Genomic DNA, 24,661 nt, shown 5'->3' with positions numbered 1-24,661 from the left:
AATCAAGTAAAGTGCAAAGTAACAGAGTAAAGTGCTGTATAAGAGTACAGTGTAAGGTAAGTATATCACGAAGAGGAGGCTGGAGTAACTCTGTTGAGAAAGCTTCTATGCATTCTTTTATAATTCCCCAGCAAAAAAAAAAAAAAGCTTGTTGAAAAACCCCTGACCACACAAAACAGCCAACAAAAGAAGCACTGGCCAGTGCAAAAAAGCTTTTAAAGTAGTAATTCTCTCCAGCTGAACTTGGACGCAACCCCCAAGACCACTTAAATTGGAAAGACAGACCCTATTGTGTTGTTAGTTTATGTCGGCTAAATGAAGCCACACTCTGACAACCTGGAGAAAATAAAAGAGTGGTCTGAACCTATGTGATACTATTATCAAAATTGTGATATGCTGGTACAGAAATGCCTATTTCTTTTTGTATTTGAGAAAGATAAGTCGAAAAGCTTGATGTATTATTTATTTCTTGCAATTTCAAATCCATTTGGCAATTTCAAGTCCTGTGCTTTTCATTTTTGTTACAAAAATGATAATGATAATCAAAGTTAGCAATTTCCTTCTTTTTTTTGGGGGGGAGGGGAGGGGAGGGGAGGGGAGGGGAGGGGAGGGGAGGGGAGGGGAGGGGAGGGGAGGGGAGGGGAGGGGAGGGGAGGGGAGGGGAGGGGAGGGGAGGGGAGGGGAGGGGAGGGGAGGGGAGGGGAGGGGAGGGGAGGGGAGGGGAGGGGAGGGGAGGGGAGGGGAGGGGAGGGGAGGGGAGGGGAGGGGAGGGGAGGGGAGGGGAGGGGAGGGGAGGGGAGGGGAGGGGAGGGGAGGGGAGGGGAGGGGAGGGGAGGGGAGGGGAGGGGAGGGGAGGGGAGGGGAGGGGAGGGGAGGGGAGGGGAGGGGAGGGGAGGGGAGGGGAGGGGAGGGGAGGGGAGGGGGATGGAAGTAGTTGGCCTTGCCTAGTGTACAAAATAGTTTGGCACTGGCTCTGCCTATTAGCTTCCTATTTAAAAATTCTTTGAAGAAAAAAACTGAACCTGAAATCTGAAATTCAACCAATTAACCCCAATGAGCCCTGCATACATGACTGATTTCGCCAAATTCATCAAGTTCCCATAAATTTCCTTTTCATACTTAGATCTACTCGAAAACTTACTGGTAGGGTAATTGTGAATGACAATATTTACCTGTCTCCATTCTACATGACAGAGACTTAGAAGGAAGTGGGAGGCATTGTTCAATGGATTTGTAAGGAGAAAGTGGGTAGGTATCCCAGCAGTGGGAGATATATAGTGACTGGTGTATATCCTTCCAGTCATATCATATAGGTACACCTGGGAAATTGCATTATGTTGTACATATATAGATTTGAGATTGAAGTTGCTTCCTATTTATAAATCCAGTTCCAATTTTTGTTCCTTGAACTTCTACAAATGATATCCAGCAATTTATAGTCTACCAAACTTATTTTACAGCCCAAAATGTTGCTTTTCTAAATCAAGTTAAGTCTTGCTTCGTTTTGAGATATTCAAATAACCTTTTGCAACATGATAATAGTGTTTGAATTTCAAATTAGGTGTCCCGGATAATCTCAAACACTTGCACATATTTTGGCAGAGCTAGAAAGAAAACAACATGTGCCATCCAATCATGGACAGTATATATATATTATACTTGAAGAAGAATGTACAAAATAGTGGCAGTGAAAGACAAACATTTATACTGTATATCAAAAATACAGTGGTAATTAAAACTGCGCTCTGCCTGTACAGTAAGCATGTATTAAACATTCAATACATCTGACTGTGTACACACAGTATACATATGCCTGTATATATCTGTCAGACAGGGCATTTAACCGTTGACTGACTGCACGATGTACTGCACTACAGTACTACCACAACACATAATAAGCACGCTTGGCAAGGATAAATGACTGGGTCACTGACAATGCATCAGCTCAATGCATAATTGATGAAGTTATGTTCAAAACTTAAAGCTTAGCCAATGGAGAGAGGAAAAAAATCCATACTTTCAAAATGGAGGTTGGTTGAATAAGGAGATTGTTACAATAGGATTACTGAGACATTGTAACGTAAACACTAGAAGGAGTGTGCTGTATGACGCCAACAAAGCCTGACTCATGAAGGTTAGCTGGGCTTCCAGCTACTTCTCTCTAGCTCTCTACCCCTTCTCCTCTCACAGATATTGATGTGTGTACAAAGTTTTCCAATTGATACTCATACAAACTACTGGTGATAATAATAACATGCTACATACAACAGAGTTTTGCTTTGTTAACTTGTACATAAATATACTCAAGTAATTAGCTATTTAAAGTATATAACTTAAGAATTTCATGCATTTGACCCCCAATTGTTTCCATATGAATACATAGGGCCTACCAAGTGTTTTAATGGAAGATTGCAACTAATCAAATTTGAAGACATCCCTTCTATCATTTTAACAAAATATTGAAGGGTTATAATAATCAGCAAGTCATCAACCAATATAAATTCATTTTTCCAGGTTCTTTTTCATGTTTGGTAATATTCACCCTGTACTAAATCAAATTGGATACAGTATATCGGGATTTTAACTTGTTCTGCGTCATTAATTTGGGTTTTTTATCTTCTTGTTGTTGATCTACATCACTTTCAAAGCAGCTAAATTTATTTGAATGAGCGCTTCACAGGTATAAAAGGATTACACACAAATTTCAGTGAGATGTTATCTAACTTTAAGTCTCAAGAAGTCATTTTCCACAGGTGTTAAACAGTCTATTTGTGACAAATATTCCAGGAAATTGAGAATTAGTCCAGTTAGACAAACAGCTTATGTTTTCAGTTCAACATGGCTGTGGAGGTAGCATAAAATGAAAGAGATAACAAATCTTGATCAAATCCTTCTTGCATGCTTTGGGACAAAGCTATTTCCCTCTACTACCATTGGGCGAGAGAGAGGGGGCGGGGGGGGGGGAGACAAACAACTGCAGAAAATCTGCATACTGTACAGTATTTAAAGATCAAGAATATCAGCAACTTTAATTAAAGTTTTCTTCCAATATTTATGGCTTTTTTTCCAAATAAACCATCTTTTGCATGTATACTGTATATGTATACATACCAGGGGTGTATACAACTGTGAATGCTTTATAGGATACTGTACGGACAAAGTCAAAGAAGCATTCTTAATTTTGTCAATAAATGCAGAGATGTGGAAAAGTTTCAAGGGCATTAAAACAACAACAACAATAGCAAGAGAGAAATATTCTATCGCTGGGGTAGCCTTTAAAAGAACTGATTGTGAAAAGTGGTGTGATTCTCTCCCAATCAGACATGCTTGAACAGACATGATATATATTATTACTAGTTTTGTAGAAAAATAAATGTTGCAATGGATGCTTCCAAGTTTTGAAAAGAATGTTCAAAGAAGCAATTTTCAGTACTATCAATGATCAGGGGAAATTAAATCTAACTCTGTTACAATTTAAACATACAATTTAACACACCTGAAAAGCAAGAAAATTACTCTGCTAAGTTACTTGATACCATAGCAACTACTTCAGGACAAAGCAACAGCAATGTACAGTATACTTAAAACCTTAAAAAACTTCCAAGTAAAACTCTTCATTTGAAATCATCAATTATTTAACAACATTTCAGGTAAAGTCCTTTACCGCTTGCTTGTTTATCTTCTCATCCATTATGCAATCGATGACGTCAGGTTGGGAATATTCTGTCCATCTCATTTTACTTTCTCGCCCGCATGCTTTAGAATATTTATTGTGAAGTTACCCAGTAGCAAAAGCAATCAATTATTATGCTGGCTTTTACAAATTCATAAATACAATGTGAGCAAACTTGATCAAAAATTGTTTCGATACGGAGATCTACAAATTATTCCGGATTAAGAACATTTCATCTGAGCAAAAAATCGTAAATTAGTACTTAAATGTAGTTTTTTTCCTGATCATGTGTGTGTGTGATGTGCATGTAGTTTACTAAATTCCTTGTAAACTTATGATGTAATATATATACTAGGCTTGTCAGAGATCAGGGCACAGTAAGCTACATATTACGCAGTTTCAGTCAAATTTATCCTATCATTTACACAGTGCTTAATGAAGTCGTTGATAGTTGATACTAAATTCATAAATATTTGCTAATTAATCTATTTATACAAGGGTTATTTAATTACAAACTTTTTTTCCCCTTTTTATTTGTGTGTGTGATGTGCATGTAGTTTACTAAATTCCTTGTAAAATTATGATGTAAAGGCTTTTCAGAGATCATGGCATCATGGATCTTGTGTTAAAATATGAACAGTATGCTAACAAGACTTTTCATACATTATTTTTCATGTGAGAAGACTTCATTCAATATTCATTACCACCGTACTACATACTTAGATACGGTGTGCATGTCTATAGTAGATACGATGCCCATTGAGTTACAATTAACTCTTCCACAAGTTAATCTTTAAATCAAAGTGGAGGAATGAAGTTGCCTGTATAAGGCAATGAAAACTATCAATTGAAAGGAGAAAGAGAATGTCTGTCAGTTTTGTTATTTAAATCATTTTTCAGCATAGTATATGTTGCTAGTTAATTTCATCGACAAGATCCTCTAATTTTGATGATTGGCTGGAATTCAAGCCAACTACATTTGGCTTGTACCTCTGACCTGAGCCCGACTTCTCGACTTTGTTTTAAATCTGACGAAATAAACTGATATCTCCATGGATGCTATCTTATCAAATTTTATTGACCAGGTACCATCTCAATTTGGTCAGTTCTTCCAGTCTCCTGACCAAGGTTGTGCTTAGTCTGACATTGTACGATCTCAACTTAGAATAACTGGTTGTGATTTACACATGTACGTTTATCTCTTGCTCTCTCTCTCTCTCAACAGCTGTTACATCCTTACTTTGCTATCTTGGTTCTTCTTCTACTGAATTTGATCTGATCTCCATAAACTGCACAGTAGGGTAACTTGCTCATTTGCCTTTAAAAGTTCATCATTCTGAGTCGGGCATGACGTGCGGTGAATTAGATCTGCACTTCTTCCCATATTCATATTGTTCCATTCACAAATTTGCCAAATGTTGACAGTCGCTCCATAAATTGCAACAAAACAAATTTTAAATACAAAAGAGCGGAACATACTACTGTACATATACAGACATAATGACTGGCGCATAAAGTAAACGTACAGCCTGCAGTTCAAGTTTGTAACCTACTTTAAGTGCACAATGTTAAATCAAACCCATGAGCCCAAACGGTATCATAAATGGAGATACTGCACTAAATGTTAACTGTTCTTGAGCACAGAGCTGTAGAAAGCCACTGCACACGTGCCAAGCGATCTGCACATAACACTGTCTGGCATGCATGCAAAGTGGACTCCTATAACGTTTCATGCTCATAAACGTCAGACGCATGCAGAGATCGCCCTTTAAAATTAGACATCTGAACAGACAATAACTGCGCAAGGACAGACTATATATGCACAGGCAGGTTGCTCGTATATTTATCCACTATATACTGTAGATCTACAAATGCCACATGTATGCGTGTGTGTATATATGTGTATGTTTGTATGGATGCTTAATCTCACATATAACTTATTGCTTTAAAAATTATAAATAGTTGGTTACTACTGTACAGATATTTTGCTAATTATGCCTTCATTTGTAACATTTAATTTTCAGTGTTTACTTATGTATCTTGATTCAGTATCTAAAGGTATGTTTTGATGTATTTAATTATCGGAAAATTTAGGGTCTGACTAAATCCAGTGGAGTAGGTCCTGATATTAGAGACAGAACACATCCTGAGAGGCACACTTGCTCTAATTGTCATGATGACAATAGTACTATTGTCGGTACTTACAGAATGGTACACCTTAACAGTACCGTAGTATACTATAGGAGGTGACATTACAATTTTCCAGAAACTACTATGTCCAGAGAGCTCTGTTTTTCTAAACATATCTCATGGTTTGAAGACCTTAACTAATTAACACACCATTTGCCAATTTGTGATGATCAGCAATCATGCATGGCTCATTACATACATGAATACTACAGTATATATAGTACTATATATGTAGCTTTCTGTCTTACGTGCAATATCTGAACTGTAGAAAGATCACAATATTAAAAATGACTTCACCGCAGCTGGAGGACAGCATTATGTTGCAATGTCTAAATTCTTGAAATTTGTCTGTTCATGTAGATCTGTCAGATTGCTAGATATTCCACATACAGACAGCTATATAAGAGTAAGTTTTCTGACCATGCACACATGTTTCAAGCTACAGTATATATATATATGTTCTATCTAGGCATCCTAAAAATGCCTAATAATCTTTTCACAGTTCGGCTCCCAACAAAACCCTGCAAGATTTTGCATTCCACCAAATTAACGATCATATTAGTCAACATGTATATGATATTCATACTAACACGGTACCAAATACATACTGTACTCTCGACCAGAAATTAATCTGAATTAGGCATACAGTGGAGACTATATAGCGTGTGATGCATTATGTTGGATTAATTGACCTAAAATTACACAGGCTACAGATAAATAATGGCTACCAAACCATATTGTGTATACTGTACTTTTGTACATATATCAACTAAGGTTAATTATAAGCACAGGGGTCGTACCACATCTGGGTAAATGTCTACAGAAAGTCGACTTCACTCTACCGATCTTTAGACCAGTTGGCCAACGATGCTAAAGAAAAGTCCAGACAGAGGTTAATTGTCACGACTCACTTGGTAACTACAGTAGAGTGGTTTTTTAAACCAAAGTGTGTCGGTTCACTCCATCAGTGTACCATACAGGGATCTAGTACAGTAGCTCTAATTTTAATCCTGTTTCACTTTGTTGCCTAAGTGTGTATACACATCCAAGGTGTCACAGTGATCATTAAGTGACATACCTACCTGCCAAGTACCCTGACTTTATAATTACACTGTTGGAGAGACCAAATTCACTTCCAAGGTTCCTTACAATGTAATCGAAGGCAAAATATAATACTGTAGTTGTAAGTTGTTTACAGACTGTACGTATACGGTACCACCTGTATATTTATTATATAAATCTTGCATTACAACTGATGATACCAGTGCTCACATTTTATTTCATGATGATGAAATACAAAAATTCCACCAAATTATTACTAACTATAAGGAAATGAAAAGACTTATTTGTCATTTTAAGATAGACATTGTTGCCTAGAGCTTAAGACTAGTGCTTAAGTTAGTCGAGACATATAAATAGCAATAAATGTTGTAAACTGCACAGATAGTTAGCTTCTCATTTCTTGCAGACATACGTCATCAAGATCTTAAAGCTGCAATTTGTGTTGGCTTGTAACACTCTGTCCAAGCCATACATGATATGTACTGTACATGTATGTATACATAAATTGATCATAATCTATCCTGTATCAAAATCACAAAACTGCTTTGCAAAAAATGGTCAAATTGCTATACAAGTACAAGGATGTATAGCATTTTGTCTACACATGTAACTTCAAAAGTGCTACAAGAAAATTTGGACCCAATATATTATTCCCTGTACAGTCAAGTGATCTATACATGGTTATTATTACCATCATATCACCTAAATACACACACAATCAGTATGATATGGTTGAACCCTGATGAGAAGTTCTTTATGTTACACATACATGTAGTATTCAATGTAATATACTTTAATTTCATGGACATTGTTTTTGTCAACATTTCATTCTCCCCAAATTTCAGTGGATAAAATGTTGGGTAACATACTGAGCTTCCAGGTAGCTTATTTAAATGCACAATACATGTTAACGCAACTCTAAACCGTGGACATTTTGCAGTTTTGAAAATAACAATCTGTATTTTTGTATAATTTACTATTGTTATAACCTAAGTTGTAGCATTTATCCCAAATACAGCTTTAAAAGTTCATATGAAGCCAATTAACAGACACACTGCACTCACTCACTGCGTAGTATGATGTTGTGCATTCAACGTAGATGTCTATGTACCTGTACGTATAGCTCTATTTTACATGCTAGTCAGTAAAGCTCCACCGTGTAAATTATAAGATACGTATAATATACGCATACATCCATGCGTGCATGCATGACAGTAATATTACCATCTCTTCCAATGTCTATAACCTTCATGACTCCAACATTTATTGTAATAAATTGATTAATCAATGGCAAAAGTGAGATCAATTGTCCTTCCCATTCGGATGGAATATATATCTATACAGTACAGTAATGGCCAATAGCAAAATTGTACAACAAGTGGTCCATATATAACTGAAAGGAGTTGGGAAGGAACTTTATCTGAGATGGCGATGTATTATACCTATTGAGAACTATAACCCTCACAAACACAAATTTAAAACTGACGTACATAGTAAAAATAACATTTGTGATGAATGAGTAAAATAGCACGGCAGATTTGTCTCAAAATTTTCAAAAATAAGTTAAAAGTAATCAAAAAATAAAGTAAAATATGCAAAGACATTATAGAAAACAAACAAGCGACTTAAAGATTGCAATAAATATATATTGCTTGACACAAAACAGAACCATTTGTATCAAGTTGAATTTCATGGTTATATAATTTCATCCCAACAGTAATTAGTCACTGAGTATGTGGACACCAAAGCTCTGCGTGGACCAAGATATCTTGAGCATCATCTTTATACATGAATGGCAATTAATGGATGAATTTACACACTGTATACAAATCCATATATTTGCAAACAGCTTTCTTCAACATGTAAGAATTTCTTTGCTACCTTGCATGTCATTTGCCAAAACACCCCACAAGACCCCAAAAAGACTCCATTATGGGCTTTGTACCACTTTTTCTATACCTACTGTATACTCTCTCTCAATCTCTCCTTCTGATTTATTTTTGTCTCTATGAACGACACATCCTGACGTACAGGTAAACAGTCCCCAATACATTGAGGGAGAAACGTGCCAACATAGACTGTATATATGACCAAGAATTAGTTAACTATTCACCTGATGCATGGACACACTATTTCGTAAAGATTATAAGGCACCTGGCAGCTTCAAGGACTTTATAATTCAACAAATTTTAATATTGAAAAGAAAAATCTCTTTAAAAGGCAAAGATTTGAATTGATTTGTTGTTTACAACATGTATATATACTTCTAGCTGGATATTATGCTTCAATGTAAATGCCAATGATAAAAAAAAATGGACTTACCCTAGCGTGGTCATGGTCACAATGGTATACCAGAAGGCTGCTGGAATACTGTAGAATTTGGTATCCTCTTGTGCTTTCTCTGCATAAAACATAATTGTTGCAAAAATTATAATGGCCATTGTTAGTGAAAATAATAAGAATCCGAGTTCACTCGCACAGCTCTTGAGCGTGTAGCCTAGGATTCGGAGACCTTGCGAATGTCTTGAAAATTTGAAAATTCTAAAGACACGGAACACACGGAGAGTGACAAACATTCCACTCAGGCTGTCATCTTGGAAGAAGAGACCCACATAATAAGGCATTATAGCCACCACATCGATAATGGACATGACACTTCGTAGAAATTTAAATCTGTCTGGTGCCGAAAAGAGTCTTAGAAGGTATTCTACGGTGAATATCATCACACACGCCGTGTCGAGGCTAAAGAACCCTTCCACGTACCTTTCACCACAGGGAAGGATTTCTACGGTGCCGGGCAGAGCAGAACACGGCACAGTCTCCACCACATTAGCAATGACTGAAACAGCGATGAAAAATCCAATCACATAGTACACTACTAGAGCTACTGTACCAGTTTGAGGATTTTCAAATGCCCTCCACAGTTTTTCTCTGCAGGTGTAGACAGGAGGCAGGCTATCACCCATATCTGAGATCCTTTCGTCCATTAACCTCTCTTGGTTATCTCGTTTTTTATCCCTATAATCTTCGTAGCAACAATCACCAATGATCTCTGGCATGAGACCAAAGAATTGCAACTCTTCATCGAAAGCTGTAATGCACTCACCTCTCGGGTAATGCATCCTACCTGTACGAAAGAACGACATGATATACCTGAATAGATCGGGATCTCTGTCAAAGAAATATTCGTTTTTGTCCTCATCGTAAAAGAACTCTTTCTCACGGCTACCTAGCAGTGTGTCTGGATATTTCTCTAACATGTGGCGCCATGTTTCAAACTTTCTACCACTGATGTTAATGCATACCCTGGCTGCGCTACCATCTATAACCCTCCTCTTTGGTAGGATGGGCATTGCATTCGGAGCCACGGGAACCCAGCCAATGGCTGCGGCCCGAGCAAATGGGAGCCAGGCTGAGGCCATTTTCTCCTGATCTTTGTGGCCCTCCCGGCAGAGCTGATTTTGAGGAGCCAGAACAATGGAATGGTTTTACCTTCTGGTAGGTAATGGCTTGCCGTCTCTTTAGGCAACCCCCATGGCTGTATTAATCTTCTCGTACAAATACGTGCAGTTACCACGGTAACTCACTGCTATAAAAAGCTCGATTATCCCTCAACGTATCCTTCCTCATGAAAAGTTATCTTCCAAGAAAATTAAGCTGGTATGAACGGCGCATACAAAATGCACGAATGCGATTATGAAAAAACCCCTGACGTCTGTAGTAGTGCTCTATATGTGGATAGGCTGCCTAACGTAACATGACTTCAGCAGTGAAAGTCGATCTCCCACCGTTGACTGACAACCATTACACATTTGACCGAGAAAAATCCTGGGACAGCAACGAAATATAATCTTTAGAGTTAATATAGAAATCCTCGATTAAGGAGACCTCAAAGAGCAATAAATAATAACAAAACGATAACGATCTCGAACGATTAATCCAAATTTCCCAGCAAGAAGATAGAGAATGATATCCATATGTGTAATAATCCAGAATCAAAGTGAGATTAAATTCTTGTCTGCATTTGTCAACACAGACTCGACACTAAGGACGCCGCACATTGTGTATTGCATATTAAAAAGTGTTGGGAGAATAAGTAGCAGATCAACGGTAGTAAGTCAATAAAAAGCTCGATAATTGACCCAATTTTTAAGTACGTTTATTCAGTTTATTACCCAAATATAAATCTTAGTGGGAATCATTTACTTTTTAGATACTTCTTTGTAGAGACAAATATTTTCCAGATATGTTTAACTTTTGAAGTGAACGTTTGAGTTTTCGATCGATAACTACCGTCCGTTAGCCTATTGTAATTGCGTTTGGATGAAAGGGTTTTAACGGTTTAAATATTCAATACATTATTTGCATAAACGGTAACACTGCGTGGAGTGAGCCAAGTCAAGCTGAATACAGATAAACAACTTTAAACCAATAACGGAGCTTTGCAAATTTAAACATGGCACTCACTAGAGCCGGGTTCGTTTATGATGTTCAGGGCAAGAGAGAGGCAAGTTTTGAGACTTACTGACAGTTAGTGTATAGCACAAACAGCAACCCATATATATTTCATGTTTTTTAAATAATGTTCACACTGTTGACGTCGTGGCAGTATCAAATTTGATCGCGATTGCCACTAGAGGACAACTTGTCAATCACAACGGGTTAGGCATATGTGGACCACGTTCTGTGATATACTTGTACATGCTTTAATTGATTGCAACGTGCATTTGGTAAATATTGTCCGAACGCTCCAAAAACGAGTATGACTGTAACGACATTTTTTCTTTAGTGACGATGCCTCATCCCTGCGTTCATGCATTTCACTTACAGGGTAGCAGAGGTAGAAGCTGGGTGAAGAGAAGAGGCATATATCCTTCGTATTCTGACAAGGTAACCAATGTTACCCTCCAATACCCCCCCCCCCACCCATACCTGTCTCTCGCTTTCGCTCACCTATAAAATTTCCTTTCCATGGTCCCTTACAGATCCACAGTGTCTTCAATAATAGTAGTAATATAGTTATTAATATGAGAAATGAGAAGAAAATTAACACGAACCGATGTACGTATACCAATTCTTCCCCATTCTGAGCTTATATTTGAGCAACAAGATGCTTAGAGACCTAGTGCTACAAGATTCCCAATTCCCCTCCAATCTCGTATCACCCCCTCCCCCCCCCCCCCCATCTCACTAGGACTGTTTAAATGTTTCTTTATCTAGCTCTTAGCGAGTACCTATCGAGCGCGTTCACCCCTGGTCCTATACTATCGTGTATCCTGATCCCGACTCTCGCATATTGGTGACAGTAATGCTCAACGTTTATTCAGCCGCGAAAATCATGATGGAGAAATATTAACTATGTTAAATAACTTGTAAAATAAACAAACACTTTCTTTAAATTCGACCAGTCTCTGACCGCATCACCAAAGACCAGGTGGGAATACCGTATAGCTGTATAGCGCAAATTATGCGTTTAAGGCTTTTGGAGAACCATGGTATCCACACATAGGCCTAATATTGTTATAATATAATTCTGGCATCTTTCTGCTGGTGATCAACCAAGTAGATAATTAACTGTACACAGAATCCTATGGGCCCGTCGAACGGTAGATGACGTCATCATAACCACGTACCTTCATAACCGCTTGATCAAAGAGAGTCACGTGACAAACCACCTGCGGTAAAAGCGTCTGTTGCGAGCCACTGGGACCCAAGACAGTCTGGTCTACTATACGTTGCCTATTTATGCAAAAAGCAATGATTAAAATGTATGAAAGACTATATTTTCTACTTTCTAAAAACATGTTGTACTATTTATACTGACGAAAACGTGGCAGAGGAATACTTGACCGTTTACAGCTGCAAGGCTAAGATTTTTTAGGTCATAAGGTCATAATATCCTAGACGCAAGGTGAAATTTCGACCACACTATTTCGTAACTTCTAAACATACACATGCATCATGCCGAACTGTCGAATCATTCGACGATGTTTCTACACAAAAGTAAAACTCATGATGTACGGACGTTATGGCGTTCGTCGTTGCTTTTTCATGTACCGTATACACGATATATCTCGCAATTGTACGCGAGAACGGTACAGATGTACTCAGACCTATGTATACGGTGCAACTTTGTCCGGATATGCATCCTGTAAATAACGGCCGTTGATCTAGCGAATTACAATCTACTACTTTTCTACTACCCCAAACTTTGGTGAGGTGTTATAATTGTGGTAATTATTTCATAGTATATTAAAAACAATTGCGCAGACGTGATCAGGTTAACATTTTAATTAAACCGATATAGGAATATATCTCTTTGAATGAAGAGTCGTTTTGCAACAATAGATGAAATAGTTTAATAGTTGAACAATAGACACACAAAAAACCGTTTAAAATAAAAAACCGTAAAAAGGATTTCGCTTACAGACAAGTGAGGTATTGCAACATTCTGGTTCATTATTGACCTGTAAAGTCATCTCTGCAAAAAAGTTGTTGTACTATTATACTTTTCCCCATTCTCCATCCGCCCCCCCCCCCCACCCCACGCTATCCCCATCCCCTGCCAACGTGCCACATTCGTAGGTTGCAAAGGGTAACTTATTGTGAGGTGCCCCACTACCATTTTGTACTGGGAGTGGAATGGTATGCCATTAAAGGAGAGGGCTCAAAGGGGAAAATTGACCCTCCCCTTTTTCGTAAAACAGAGGGTGCCTATATGCGTATATGGTGCTATATTACAACTGTTGAAACCAGGTGGAAGAATTTTCTACTTCTTAAGTTGTGCCGCATATACTTGTTATATACTTATGTACCGTGCACTAGCAGTTTTGGTTATATCCTGTTTCTCGGGGAGGAGAGGGGGAATGATCCCGCCCCTTGACTTCAGCATGAGTGTCTAAATCGCTCACCCCCCCCCCCCCCTCCAACTGCGTATTGGAATACTGCAGCTTCTAGGCATGCAGATGAAGTGGTAGTGCCATGAAAACTTCAAATGTGTGTTCGGCAAACTTTGGTTGATGATTGTGATGTGTGCTAATGGGAACATGATATAGACAGAATGCAAATGTTTCAGATTGTCATTGTTTGTATTATCGACCCATGGCAAGCAAAAGACAGGAACTGTCTAATTCAAATCTTTGAAGGCAGCGAAGTTTTCACAAATTAGATGGCGCTATACTACTTTCGGGACATAGATGTAATTTATATACGTCTGCGGGGGGGAATAAAGTAGTATAAACACACGAAATGCCCTGTGCGCTGGTGTGAATGATCCATATATTAAATTAGCTAATTGCTAGGACCTGTACGTGGTTTTTATAGGTCTCGGACATTAGCATTTGGAACCTTAATACTGGAAGTTAGGAAGGTGACGAATCAAGTAGAAAGAAATGGATATTTTAGCAATTTAAATGTTAAGATCAGTGAGCATTTGTATTACCTTTAACACGGTATATCTAAAAAAGTTCTTGACGCCAATGGATTTCGATATTCTCCTGTTATTCTTGCTATATTACATATCATGACATATATGACATATCATGCACACGCGATAGGGCCCTGACATGGTGGGGGGGGAGGGGAGTGGACCATGACCCCTTCCCTATCATTTACTGACCAATCGTATTCACGCTGGCAACAATTTGAACACAACTGTCTGAATTTACTTTCATATTTTATTTTATTATTGTTTTTTTTCCTCTCTTCTTTTTTAAATAAAAAATGTTTAGTCACTCAAACTTAAACATCACTGTTAATATGAACAAAAAGAGATCAAAATCAACAGAAAAATATTTCATTTCTAGACTTTCGATGCATAATTAAGGAGGAGGGGGGGGGTGACTGAAGTCCCCTAAATCTCGACGCTAATAGGTCCCTGTTTTAAACGACGTTACAAGTTACTGTAGCAAAATTTGCTTGAGAATGATATAGAAGAATTTTTGAAGACTATTCTTGATATTATGTATACAATCTGCATTCGGCACTCAAACTGAATACAGAAGAGGAATATTGATCAATTGATAAAGCTGTGCTTGGCATGACTGCACCCCTGGAGAAGTTGACTTTTTAACAACCATTAGGCCATCCTCGGTGATAAATGAGCGTTGCGCATTTCAACCTTTACATTGTTTAGTGTCACCCTGAACTAAAAGCTTTTCATGGACTTGCCAATTGACGTCGATATGACGTAATAGACCACAACATTTCCCAGAACATTTTCCCATCGAAAACGATTAATCAACTCGAAACTGTCATTAAAAGTCAGCGAACATTAACCGACTTTTACCTATTTATCTAGTTTTTACCAACAACCATATAGCGTACCGCGATCCTTTCGGGGGGAACCGATCAATAATATATCAAGGAGCTTGTATGGGTCCCAATGGAGAATAGGGGGGGGGGGTGCAAATATGGGTGTGGGTGAGCAAATACGTTATATCATGGCACACTTCGACAGAGCGCATCGCTTCTTGAAGCTTGAAAACAAAAATTGTTTATCAATTTCTTAACGTGGTCGGTATTGTAAACATAAATGGGCGAAAATGAGGATTGATCAAATACAGCTAACCAGTATAAGTTCAAAATAGACTAGACAAAAAGTGGACTGTCTTTCTGTAAACATGAAAACAAATATTTGTGCACGAATATGCAGATGCACTCAAAGTTGAAGACTCCAAGGTGCTTTAATTGTAACCGCTTCATCGTACAGTCTTTAGATCAAAGGAATGTCTGCCGTATACGTTCACATACGGTAACGGGTTTGTCGCCAAAATGTTTAGAAGTTGTTTCTTCCACAGAAAGTTTAAGTAGTCTAGTCTTTTCTTTTCTTTATAATTTATGATAATCATAATTATTATTATTTCCAGTAGCAAATCAAACGAGCCTTAAAACGATATAACGCAAAGCAGATGGGCGTGTTTGTATATTGTCTCCCACAAGCATAAATGCCTAGCAAATGTATAGTTACTTTTTGTTCTTCATTATAGCCACAACGGAATGTAAAGAACTATAGTTTATATACCCATAGTTTTTTTTTTAAATTTTCGAAACTAGAGAATATCATGGTGCTATCGTAACCAATGGACCTAAACACAATTAGGTTTATGTCAGGCGGGGAAAACGTTCGGTCTTGAAATATTTTTACATTAATTAAGACGAGGAAGAACTGGACCACTCCTACTGGCCAATGACGCCCTGAGACATTGATCCAGCGGGTTGGAGGTTGCACACGTCCCCCCCCCCCACCCCACCCACCCCCACTCAACCCATTTTCAACCTCACATAAATGTTTATTTTCAAAACCTTGCGTTTAGAACTAACTATATATTTGTAGTTTAAATATGCCTCATAATACACAATTTGATGTCTAAACTTTAAAGGTTTTTTTGCCGGGAGGAAGGACGCACTATCCTGCCTACACGAGACTCCACTTCAACGACCACAGGGCCACGCCTCACCTTCATAAAATCCAGGATCTGCCTCTGGTCCTTCCATTCAGATGTTTGTACCCCTACGTAAATCACCGACTGATCCTCCCCCCACCCCTCCCACATTTAACTCCTGTGCACGTCACTGGCCGAACTTAATAGGGCGCACTGCACAACGGAAGACCCCATCTTTGCCATCAAAACCTCCCCCCCCCCCCACACTCCGACACACTCACATTTACACACACAATTCATCGATTGGCATCTAAATGTGTTGGGGAAAATATGTCACTTCACATGCTACGTTCTGTTCTAAGCTGATGAATAAGTCAGAATGTGAACTCTTTGCGCCACGTTTGTCTTAAAAGGAGCATCCTCGCTTAAAAGTTGCACATCAAAATTATTTGTTGGTACAGGGGCCCTTCAAACCATATGTGACGTCAGTACAGGATATGTCTCTCCCAAACACGCTTCAATGTTTTGGGACAAATAAGGATGACGTATTTCAACGTCATCGAATACGTATCAATGAGGTCATCAAGAACTTGCCAACCAAAAATCTTTTTTTTTTTGTGCTACTGAATTCATCTTACTGTAGAAATCATGACGATTGCAAAGTGACCTCCGTTTTTTTTTAATAAATATATTTCTTAGCACAAATTCTAAATGATGTTGCATGATGAATTTGGAGGGTAAAAGTAAAGGGAGTGGAATATTTTGACCGTACAACTCAGGAGTGCTTGAAAGAAAGCTTGAATGGGTGCTTGGAAGAAAGCTTGAGAGAAAGACTGAAATGAAAGAAATGTTAGTGTACAAACATTAATTCAGAATCGTTTCTTATGATGTCACGTGTTAGTTCGTCACGCCCCAGTTGATAACCTCACTTGTGATACATATATTTTTCCCCTTCAGATATGTAGGTTTCGACGTATATTCGTTTGATTTATAATCAAAAGTTTTAATAAAGCTACGGTCCACCAACGTGACATCACACATGCAGTCAACGATGATGATAATAATGATGATATTAAAAATTGGCTCAAATTTTGACGTAAAACAAATAAGAGTCTCGTTCCTCGGGCTCAATTATACCAAACCAGCGAGTTAACTTGAATGCTCTAGTTCACAAGCAGTTACCAAACCTTCTTATATGATCATCAGATTTTGTTCAATTTCCTTTATATTTCCCCACTTTTTTTCTCTTTTTTTTACAAATCTTCATTTTCTACTTGTTTTAACAATTTACGACATAATTAGATTTTGTTACTATTTTGATTGGTTTTTTTTTTTTTTTGCTTCCTTGATTGGTTTTTGCTTCCTTGATTTATGATACAACGGTATTTGTTGATCTGACATTTCAAACGCGACAGACGTGTTAGGATTCTTTGTATACAATTTTCTCTGGGAATTTGTGAAAATTAACTTTAATAATCATAAGTCAAAACACCTTATGACGTCATACGTGAACGAGCTGAATGAATACAAAATTTATTTATTATAGTAAAGAAAATGTTGACAAAACTTCCAAACTATATAGTACCTTTTCTTCTCTATCAGATGCTAATCTATTATAATGAGATGAATTGATACCGTATATTACAGATACAAATTTTGTTTATAATTAAAAAGATTTAAAAAGACACTTGCAAACTTTTTTTCTTTTCTTTTCTTTTCTTTTCTTTTCTTTTCTTTTCTTTTCTTTTCTTTTCTTTTCTTTTCTTTTCTTTTCTTTTCTTTTCTTTTCTTTTCTTTTCTTTTCTTTTCTTTTCTTTTCTTTTCTTTTCTTTTCTTTTCTTTTCTTTTCTTTTCTTTTCTTTTCTTTTCTTTTCTTTTCTTTTCTTTTCTTTTCTTTTCTTTTCTTTTCTTTTCTTTTCTTTTCTTTTCTTTTCTTTTCTTTTCTTTTCTTTTCTTTTCTTTTCTTTTCTTTTTTCTAATATTAAATTTTTCGCTAAGACTTATTCTAATATGACAAAATACCACCTGAGCGATTATTTCTTAAAGTTTTAAGGATATTAGAGGAGCGAGGTAAGATACCGAAAACTGCACTAAAATGAACTGAAATTTCCTCAACTCTTGTTCGTCCGATGGAACAGAAGCAGAAACAGATTGGTGGTGTAAGTAATCCATTTGCTGTATTGAAAGATTGCGGTAGAGAAGAGGGCACACAACCAGACATAATATTCAATACGTCGTGGAAGAGAAAGTAAGGCTAGGTTTCGGACAACACATCATATGCCTATATATCCATTGAGGTGGCAAAGAAGAATACAAGTAGTGATTCTGTGAATGCACAACTTGCACAAATTATGGGTACGGTGGCGGTATGTTGAATGTCTTGGAAAAAGCTGGCAATAACAAAACGGTCGTCGACTTGTTGACCTGTGCCGGAGTCGAGATGTAGCCTACATATTGTAAACGGAAGGTTCGGGACTGATCGCGGGGTTACCGGAGTAACCATAAGTAACATTTGCAGCACCATTTAATTACGTCATAGTAACACCTGATACCGCTTCGGACTGGACGTCTGGGTTAATCAAACCATTAGAAATGGTACGCCTAATGATGTTGATATCTATCGAGGTATTGACCCTTGTAAGCTGCATCGTGAAATTACCGCTATGTTAAACGAGCGTATTAGGCATTATTTAGAGAATACTATGATTTTAGTGGATGAGCTGGTTTCAGGGCAAATCTTTCCATCAATAGACCATATTTTTGTACTGTTTTCAATCATATAGATATCTAATTGAGTAAAAGAAAAACGTGACTTTTGTGACCTTTTCGACTATAAGAAAGCGTTCGATTTGATAAATAGGACTTTCCTGTGGTCTAAGTTCATCGCAAATGTATGTATGTATTTTAGATCCTCCTGCAAGCAGGAACTCGCGAAGAAGCCTCATTGGCTTATCAAAGCCGCAAGCTGATATCGCAAATGATTTCGAGTTGGTTAGCATCATGTTTGATCTCTATAGAATGGGGCAAATATGTCACCAAAACAGAACTATAGTATTGTTTGATACGGGTAACAAACGCCTACAGTGGAATAACGTTTTTTCACTATAATGGATTTTCCAACTCACTACGATTTATAATTATTAATTTTATTTATAATTTATATATATATATATATATATATATATATATATATAAATATATATATATATATATATGTATATATATATATATATATATATATATATATATATATATATATATATATACAGTGTGTAAATTTAGCGGTCGTCCGGTCGTCCGAGACGACCAAATTACCTGCCGGACAACCAAAACTTGTCAATTCGTGAAGTACTGGTTGCCCGTCGGATAACCAAAAACTTTCAAAAAAGCTGGTTAATGTTCCGTGAAACAAACGGAAAAAGACACGGAAACGAGCGTGAAACCAAAAACTTAAAATGACATTTCAAATAGGAAGAAACTCATTCCAAACTCCGCCTTCATCTAATAAATAATATACGTAGGAAGGCCAAGCCCTCACATTGACATGGACCACTCAAACCAAGCTTTATCATTTATGGTATTTTCTGTTCCGTCCGTTTGTCAACAAAGGCCAATCAGAGTTCAGGTTTACCCCCACGGACAAAGACCCCGCCCATCCACCATTTTTTTTTTTTTTTTGAGAAACGAACACCAAGTACACACTCACAACAAGGTCAACGGAAAACATAACAAAACACATTTTTGAACGAACATCTTTCATTATTTCTTTTCAAAAAACCACAACTTCTTCTGACAAGAACCAAAAGTTCTCCTACTCCTACAGATCATTAAATTTGTTTGAAAATAAATATATCATAACAATCAACTGCAAGGTACAGGGTTACCAAAACTTCATTACAGATATTTTCATGCTAAAAATAGACAATGACGCTTTACCAAGATTCGCGTGATTGATTGGCTAATAGTCCCTACCGATTGTTTGCAAACATTCTTGCATTTTCAGTGCTCAATGAACAAGAAGTAAGTTGTTTAACAACAATTACTTGCAACGTTAACTTTCCCTTGTGTAGAGATAACAAAGTTTGTAGTAAAGGCTATAATATATGTGCACTCAAATATCATAACGTTAGGCCTTGTCTCATATTTGTAACGTACATGTTGACAACAATCACTGCTGGTACGAAGATGCACTTGAATTGTTTCTGAGACTATCACTAATATTTTAATCATTGTTTTGATCAGAAAATGTTATGACTTTTGTGGGAAGCTTACATATCTGATCCGGAAAGGATATTTTATCTCACAGAATGTCTTTTCTCTGCAATAAGAGTTGCTAATGTGAAATGTGCATTTATACCACAGTAGTTTCTGTTGCAAACTTTTTCGCGGCTCAATTGACCACGTGCTTCAGTAAAGTTTATTTTGGAGCAACATTCGTGTGTAAACTTACTTCTGTATTTTAGAACATTGAAGTTTCATGTTTTTATCGACATTGCGTAAAAATCTATTCACATAGGCCTACTGTAATTTTCGCACAGATGATTGTTTGCAAAAAACCCAGGATAAATGTTGGATCAGATTTTAAAGATTTGCGCAACTGTAGTTGAAAATGAAGTTCGAACAGTCCTATGTAAATGCAGTAGTACAGTGTGGAATTTAGCGAGAGATATGCACACTGTAGGTACAGTGATTTTGAAGAGTTTGGCTGTTGAAAGCGCTGCAAGGTCAGAGCATGGAGCTACTACAGAGTTGGCGAGTAGGGAAGTACAAGGGCGGATGAAGGAGGGGGCTGGGGGTATTTTTTTTAAACGGCAGGGTGGGCGGAAGGAGTCGGCCGGGCCGCCCCTGTCAAACACCGAAGCTAAGACACTGAACCATCTGCCCTATAATATTGTGTATAATTCACAAAGTATAGGCAGTGATACTACACTAGTATTAGTACAGTAGGTCATACAATAAACGTAATTGGTGCTCGATCGGGACGCAAGCTTTCTTTTACAGGACGCAAACTTTTTCGAGGGCTTGCGTCCCTGGGACGCAAACTTTTTTTCGCTAATAACATTACTGAAACTGAAACACTAGACCAGTACTATGACGCACCTACAGCTTACCACGTGGTTATTGTATCGTTATGCCATGCAGCAAAACATCATGTACCTAACTAATGTTCACAATCTTTGCTACATTCAGCATTATTAGAAAATATACACAGAATTTGATCTAGATTACATGAAATTGCTCAACATTCATGGTTTCTTCGGAGTCCCAAACAAGTTTTTTTCTGAAGATAAATTACTATAGCTTTACAGGACGACCAAAATTTCAGCAGGACAACCAAAAATTGGTGAGCTGGTTGTCCTGGGGACAACCACTTCAAATTTCTTAAATTTATACACTGTATATATATATATATATATATATGAAAATCGTAACGAGTTGGAAAATCAAGAACAGTGAATATATATATATATATATATCAGGGACGTCGCTAGAGGGGGGGTGTGGGGGGGTGTCTCACCCCCCCCCCAATCTTGGTAAAAATGACGATAGTTGGAAAATTTGAGTGCGACAGTCGGAATTTCCGACTGTCGGTTTTCCGACTGTCGACAGCTTCAATTCGGAATTTCCGACTGTCGCACTCTAATTTTTCTGACTGTCGCACTCTTATTTTCATATGTTCTTGTAATTTGTGAGTGGCATAAAATTTTCGATCAAAATTGACCTTTAATCAGTCATATTTACCACGTTTTCCTCGTCACATTGAGAAATTGTATCTCGCGATCCTTATACTCCACCATACAAAACTTCGTATGATTTTGAATACTCTAAAAAAAAATACAACGTTCGCCAGCTTCAATTCGGATAATTTATGTATTAATTTTGCTATTGGGTGAGTCGACCCTGTTCGCTAGCTTCAAGTAAGTTCAGGATATACAGGGACGTAGCCAGGGAGAGCAGGGGAGCGACTGCTCCCCCCTTTCAGTGTCGAAAAATATGTTTAAAAACTGTTGTTATTACACTGCTAATACACGGCGATAACAATATTTGTTTTTTACGCCACTGCACATCTGGCTGTCTTAAAAAATATGAAAGTTTATATTGTCCATCAGTTAAGTTCGTCAAATGTATTTCTGGTATATTATGTAAAAGAACATGTAAAAGAGTTCGAACAGGAAACAAAATCTGCTGATAATATGATATCATATGATAATGATGAAACTGGCAACAAATTGCACCAGATCGCATCTAAGGACCTTCAATTGTTCAAAAATATCTCAAAGGGGAGGGGGAGACCCCTCCCCTTAGACCCCTCCCCCATATCAATCGCAAAAGGTGCTCCCTCTTTCAAACTCCTGGCTACGTCGTTGGGGTATACATTGTCTCTACGGTATACAATTAAAACACCAATGCTAATCTACGGAAGCTTAAAAGTGCCATCAACATAAGCAAAAACTTTGCCCCATAAGGTACAAATGTATCGAAAAAAGTTCGGAACATAAGTGCAGTCGCGAGAGATGGGGTGTCTGACTGACACTGACCGTATCGTTGACGATTAGTGCGGGGGGGGGGGGGGGTACAAGGCAGCAGTCGGAATTTTCTGGCTCCAAAACCCATCCAGTTGGAATTTCAGCCACCACACCCCCCAATCATCAGGCCTTAGCTACGTCCCTGATATATATATATATATATATATATATATATATATATATATATATATATATCAGGGTTCTGGCCAGGATGGATTGAGTGCCGGCAGGACTATCTAAGCAGAGCGCCACCATCGGTTGGCGCGGAGCGTACAAGAAAATCTTGGGTTTTGGAAACCCCCAGATGGCCGGAAACGGCCCTTCCCGAGTATTCTGAGCCACATGTAGACAGCTTTGAAATGAGATCTCATGTCTGGAATTTTTCATAATTAATGAAAAAAGTTAGGACAAATATCTGGAGCACCAGAGTACAGACCAGCCGGTGGTGCCTATTAAATAAATCATTCAGGCTGAGATGATAATTTTAGATGGACAGTGAGTGAGAGTCCACTCCCAAATAAAGACGAATCATAATGAATTATGTATTCTCTCTCATTTATTCAACATCGGACCTATGAAATCGGTCCATTGAAAGAGTAAACTAGTGAATAACTCCGATCAACTCCGCGATATCATGCAGTGAACCTTCGAACAGCGTTTATTACTGCAGTGTTTAACCCTACGCAACTACCACGGTACATGTGCTGCGAATTTCCCAGGTACCTTGCCAAACAACTGTGAGCTCATCCCCTGTCTAACACCAGTTTGTTAACATTTTTTGGCACGTTGCCAGGGAACTTTTCATGGAGTAAACTTTTTTCGTTCCACTCTAGAATTAATTAGGTCAGTCAGTAAAGGATCGGTAAAGTTATGCGAAATGATATCTTAGACGTTCAAGAAAAGTAGGTAAAATATTCCCGTTACATTTACTGTAGGTAAGTAAAACACACCTCAAGCCAACTGACTCCTCCGCATGCACACCCCATGAAACACGAGGCACAGTCCATACCATACACGCATAGCACGATATCAAGGCCCCTTGCTATGGCCATCTTTATGAAATTTACCCTTGTAATCACATGTTTTAGGCCACTTGGCATGATTAACTCAATGCTAAATATTGTTTCCATGTTCTTGTAGAAAACGTTAACTCCGCAAAATACAATTAGTTGTGATTTTGTAGTTAATAAAGTGCCGGTCGGAAAAGTCACTCAGGCAGATTGTGGCGGTCGGTAATTCAGCGTGCTGGTCGGGCCCGACCGGCGCCGACCGGCAGCGGCAGAACCCTGATATATATATATATATATATATATATATATATATATATATATATATATATAATGTAATTGTTGTATAAATAACTGTAACTTATTAGGTCTTAGGAAGGATTGAGATCTTGGTTATATATTTTATACAGTAACGCAAGTTACACGTAACTTAAGTTACTAATGTCAACTTTCTTCTCCTTTCAATTTAATGCTGCCTTTGGTGATACATGTCCATTAGTCCGATTAGTTTTCGAGGTTTTCATTCATTTTTGCTGACACCTAATCAACACAGTAAAGTTCTTGTCGTGTAAGTTGTATATGAGTAAACTTATTTAGAAAACAATGACGTCAGATTAAAGAGGCCAAATTTAAGGGTAAAATGTGTAGTTTTATACGCTTTATCAGTCGTTCTGTTTGTTGTTTGTTGTTTCTTTTCTCTTATTATTGTTTTTTATCTTTTTATCTGTTCAGTCGTATCGATTCCAGTTATGCAATTATGGCGCGCTTAACTCTGGAGAGGGCGCAGGACCGGAATATCTCGCCACACTGCCATGATAT

The 24,661-nt window shown here is 37.8% G+C and overlaps 1 protein-coding gene across 1 annotated transcript in view; it reads right to left on the bottom strand.

The window, feature by feature from the left end:
- Positions 1-11,095, bottom strand: part of LOC139961137 (potassium voltage-gated channel protein Shal-like) — a 123,597-nt gene extending 112,502 nt beyond the window's left edge. Inside the window, exon 1 of the mRNA XM_071960054.1 lies at positions 9,248-11,095. Within this exon, the coding sequence (XP_071816155.1) occupies positions 9,248-10,347 (1,100 nt within the window). The 5' untranslated portion in view covers positions 10,348-11,095. The remainder of the gene's footprint in view (positions 1-9,247) is intronic.
- Between the last annotated feature and the right edge of the window lie 13,566 nt (positions 11,096-24,661).

Source organism: Apostichopus japonicus, chromosome 20 (genome assembly GCF_037975245.1).
Source record: "Apostichopus japonicus isolate 1M-3 chromosome 20, ASM3797524v1, whole genome shotgun sequence".
NCBI classification, from domain to species: domain Eukaryota; kingdom Metazoa; phylum Echinodermata; class Holothuroidea; order Aspidochirotida; family Stichopodidae; genus Apostichopus; species Apostichopus japonicus.
Note: the sequence above shows the minus strand (reverse complement) of the source record. Positions and strands in the feature narration are given on the sequence as shown.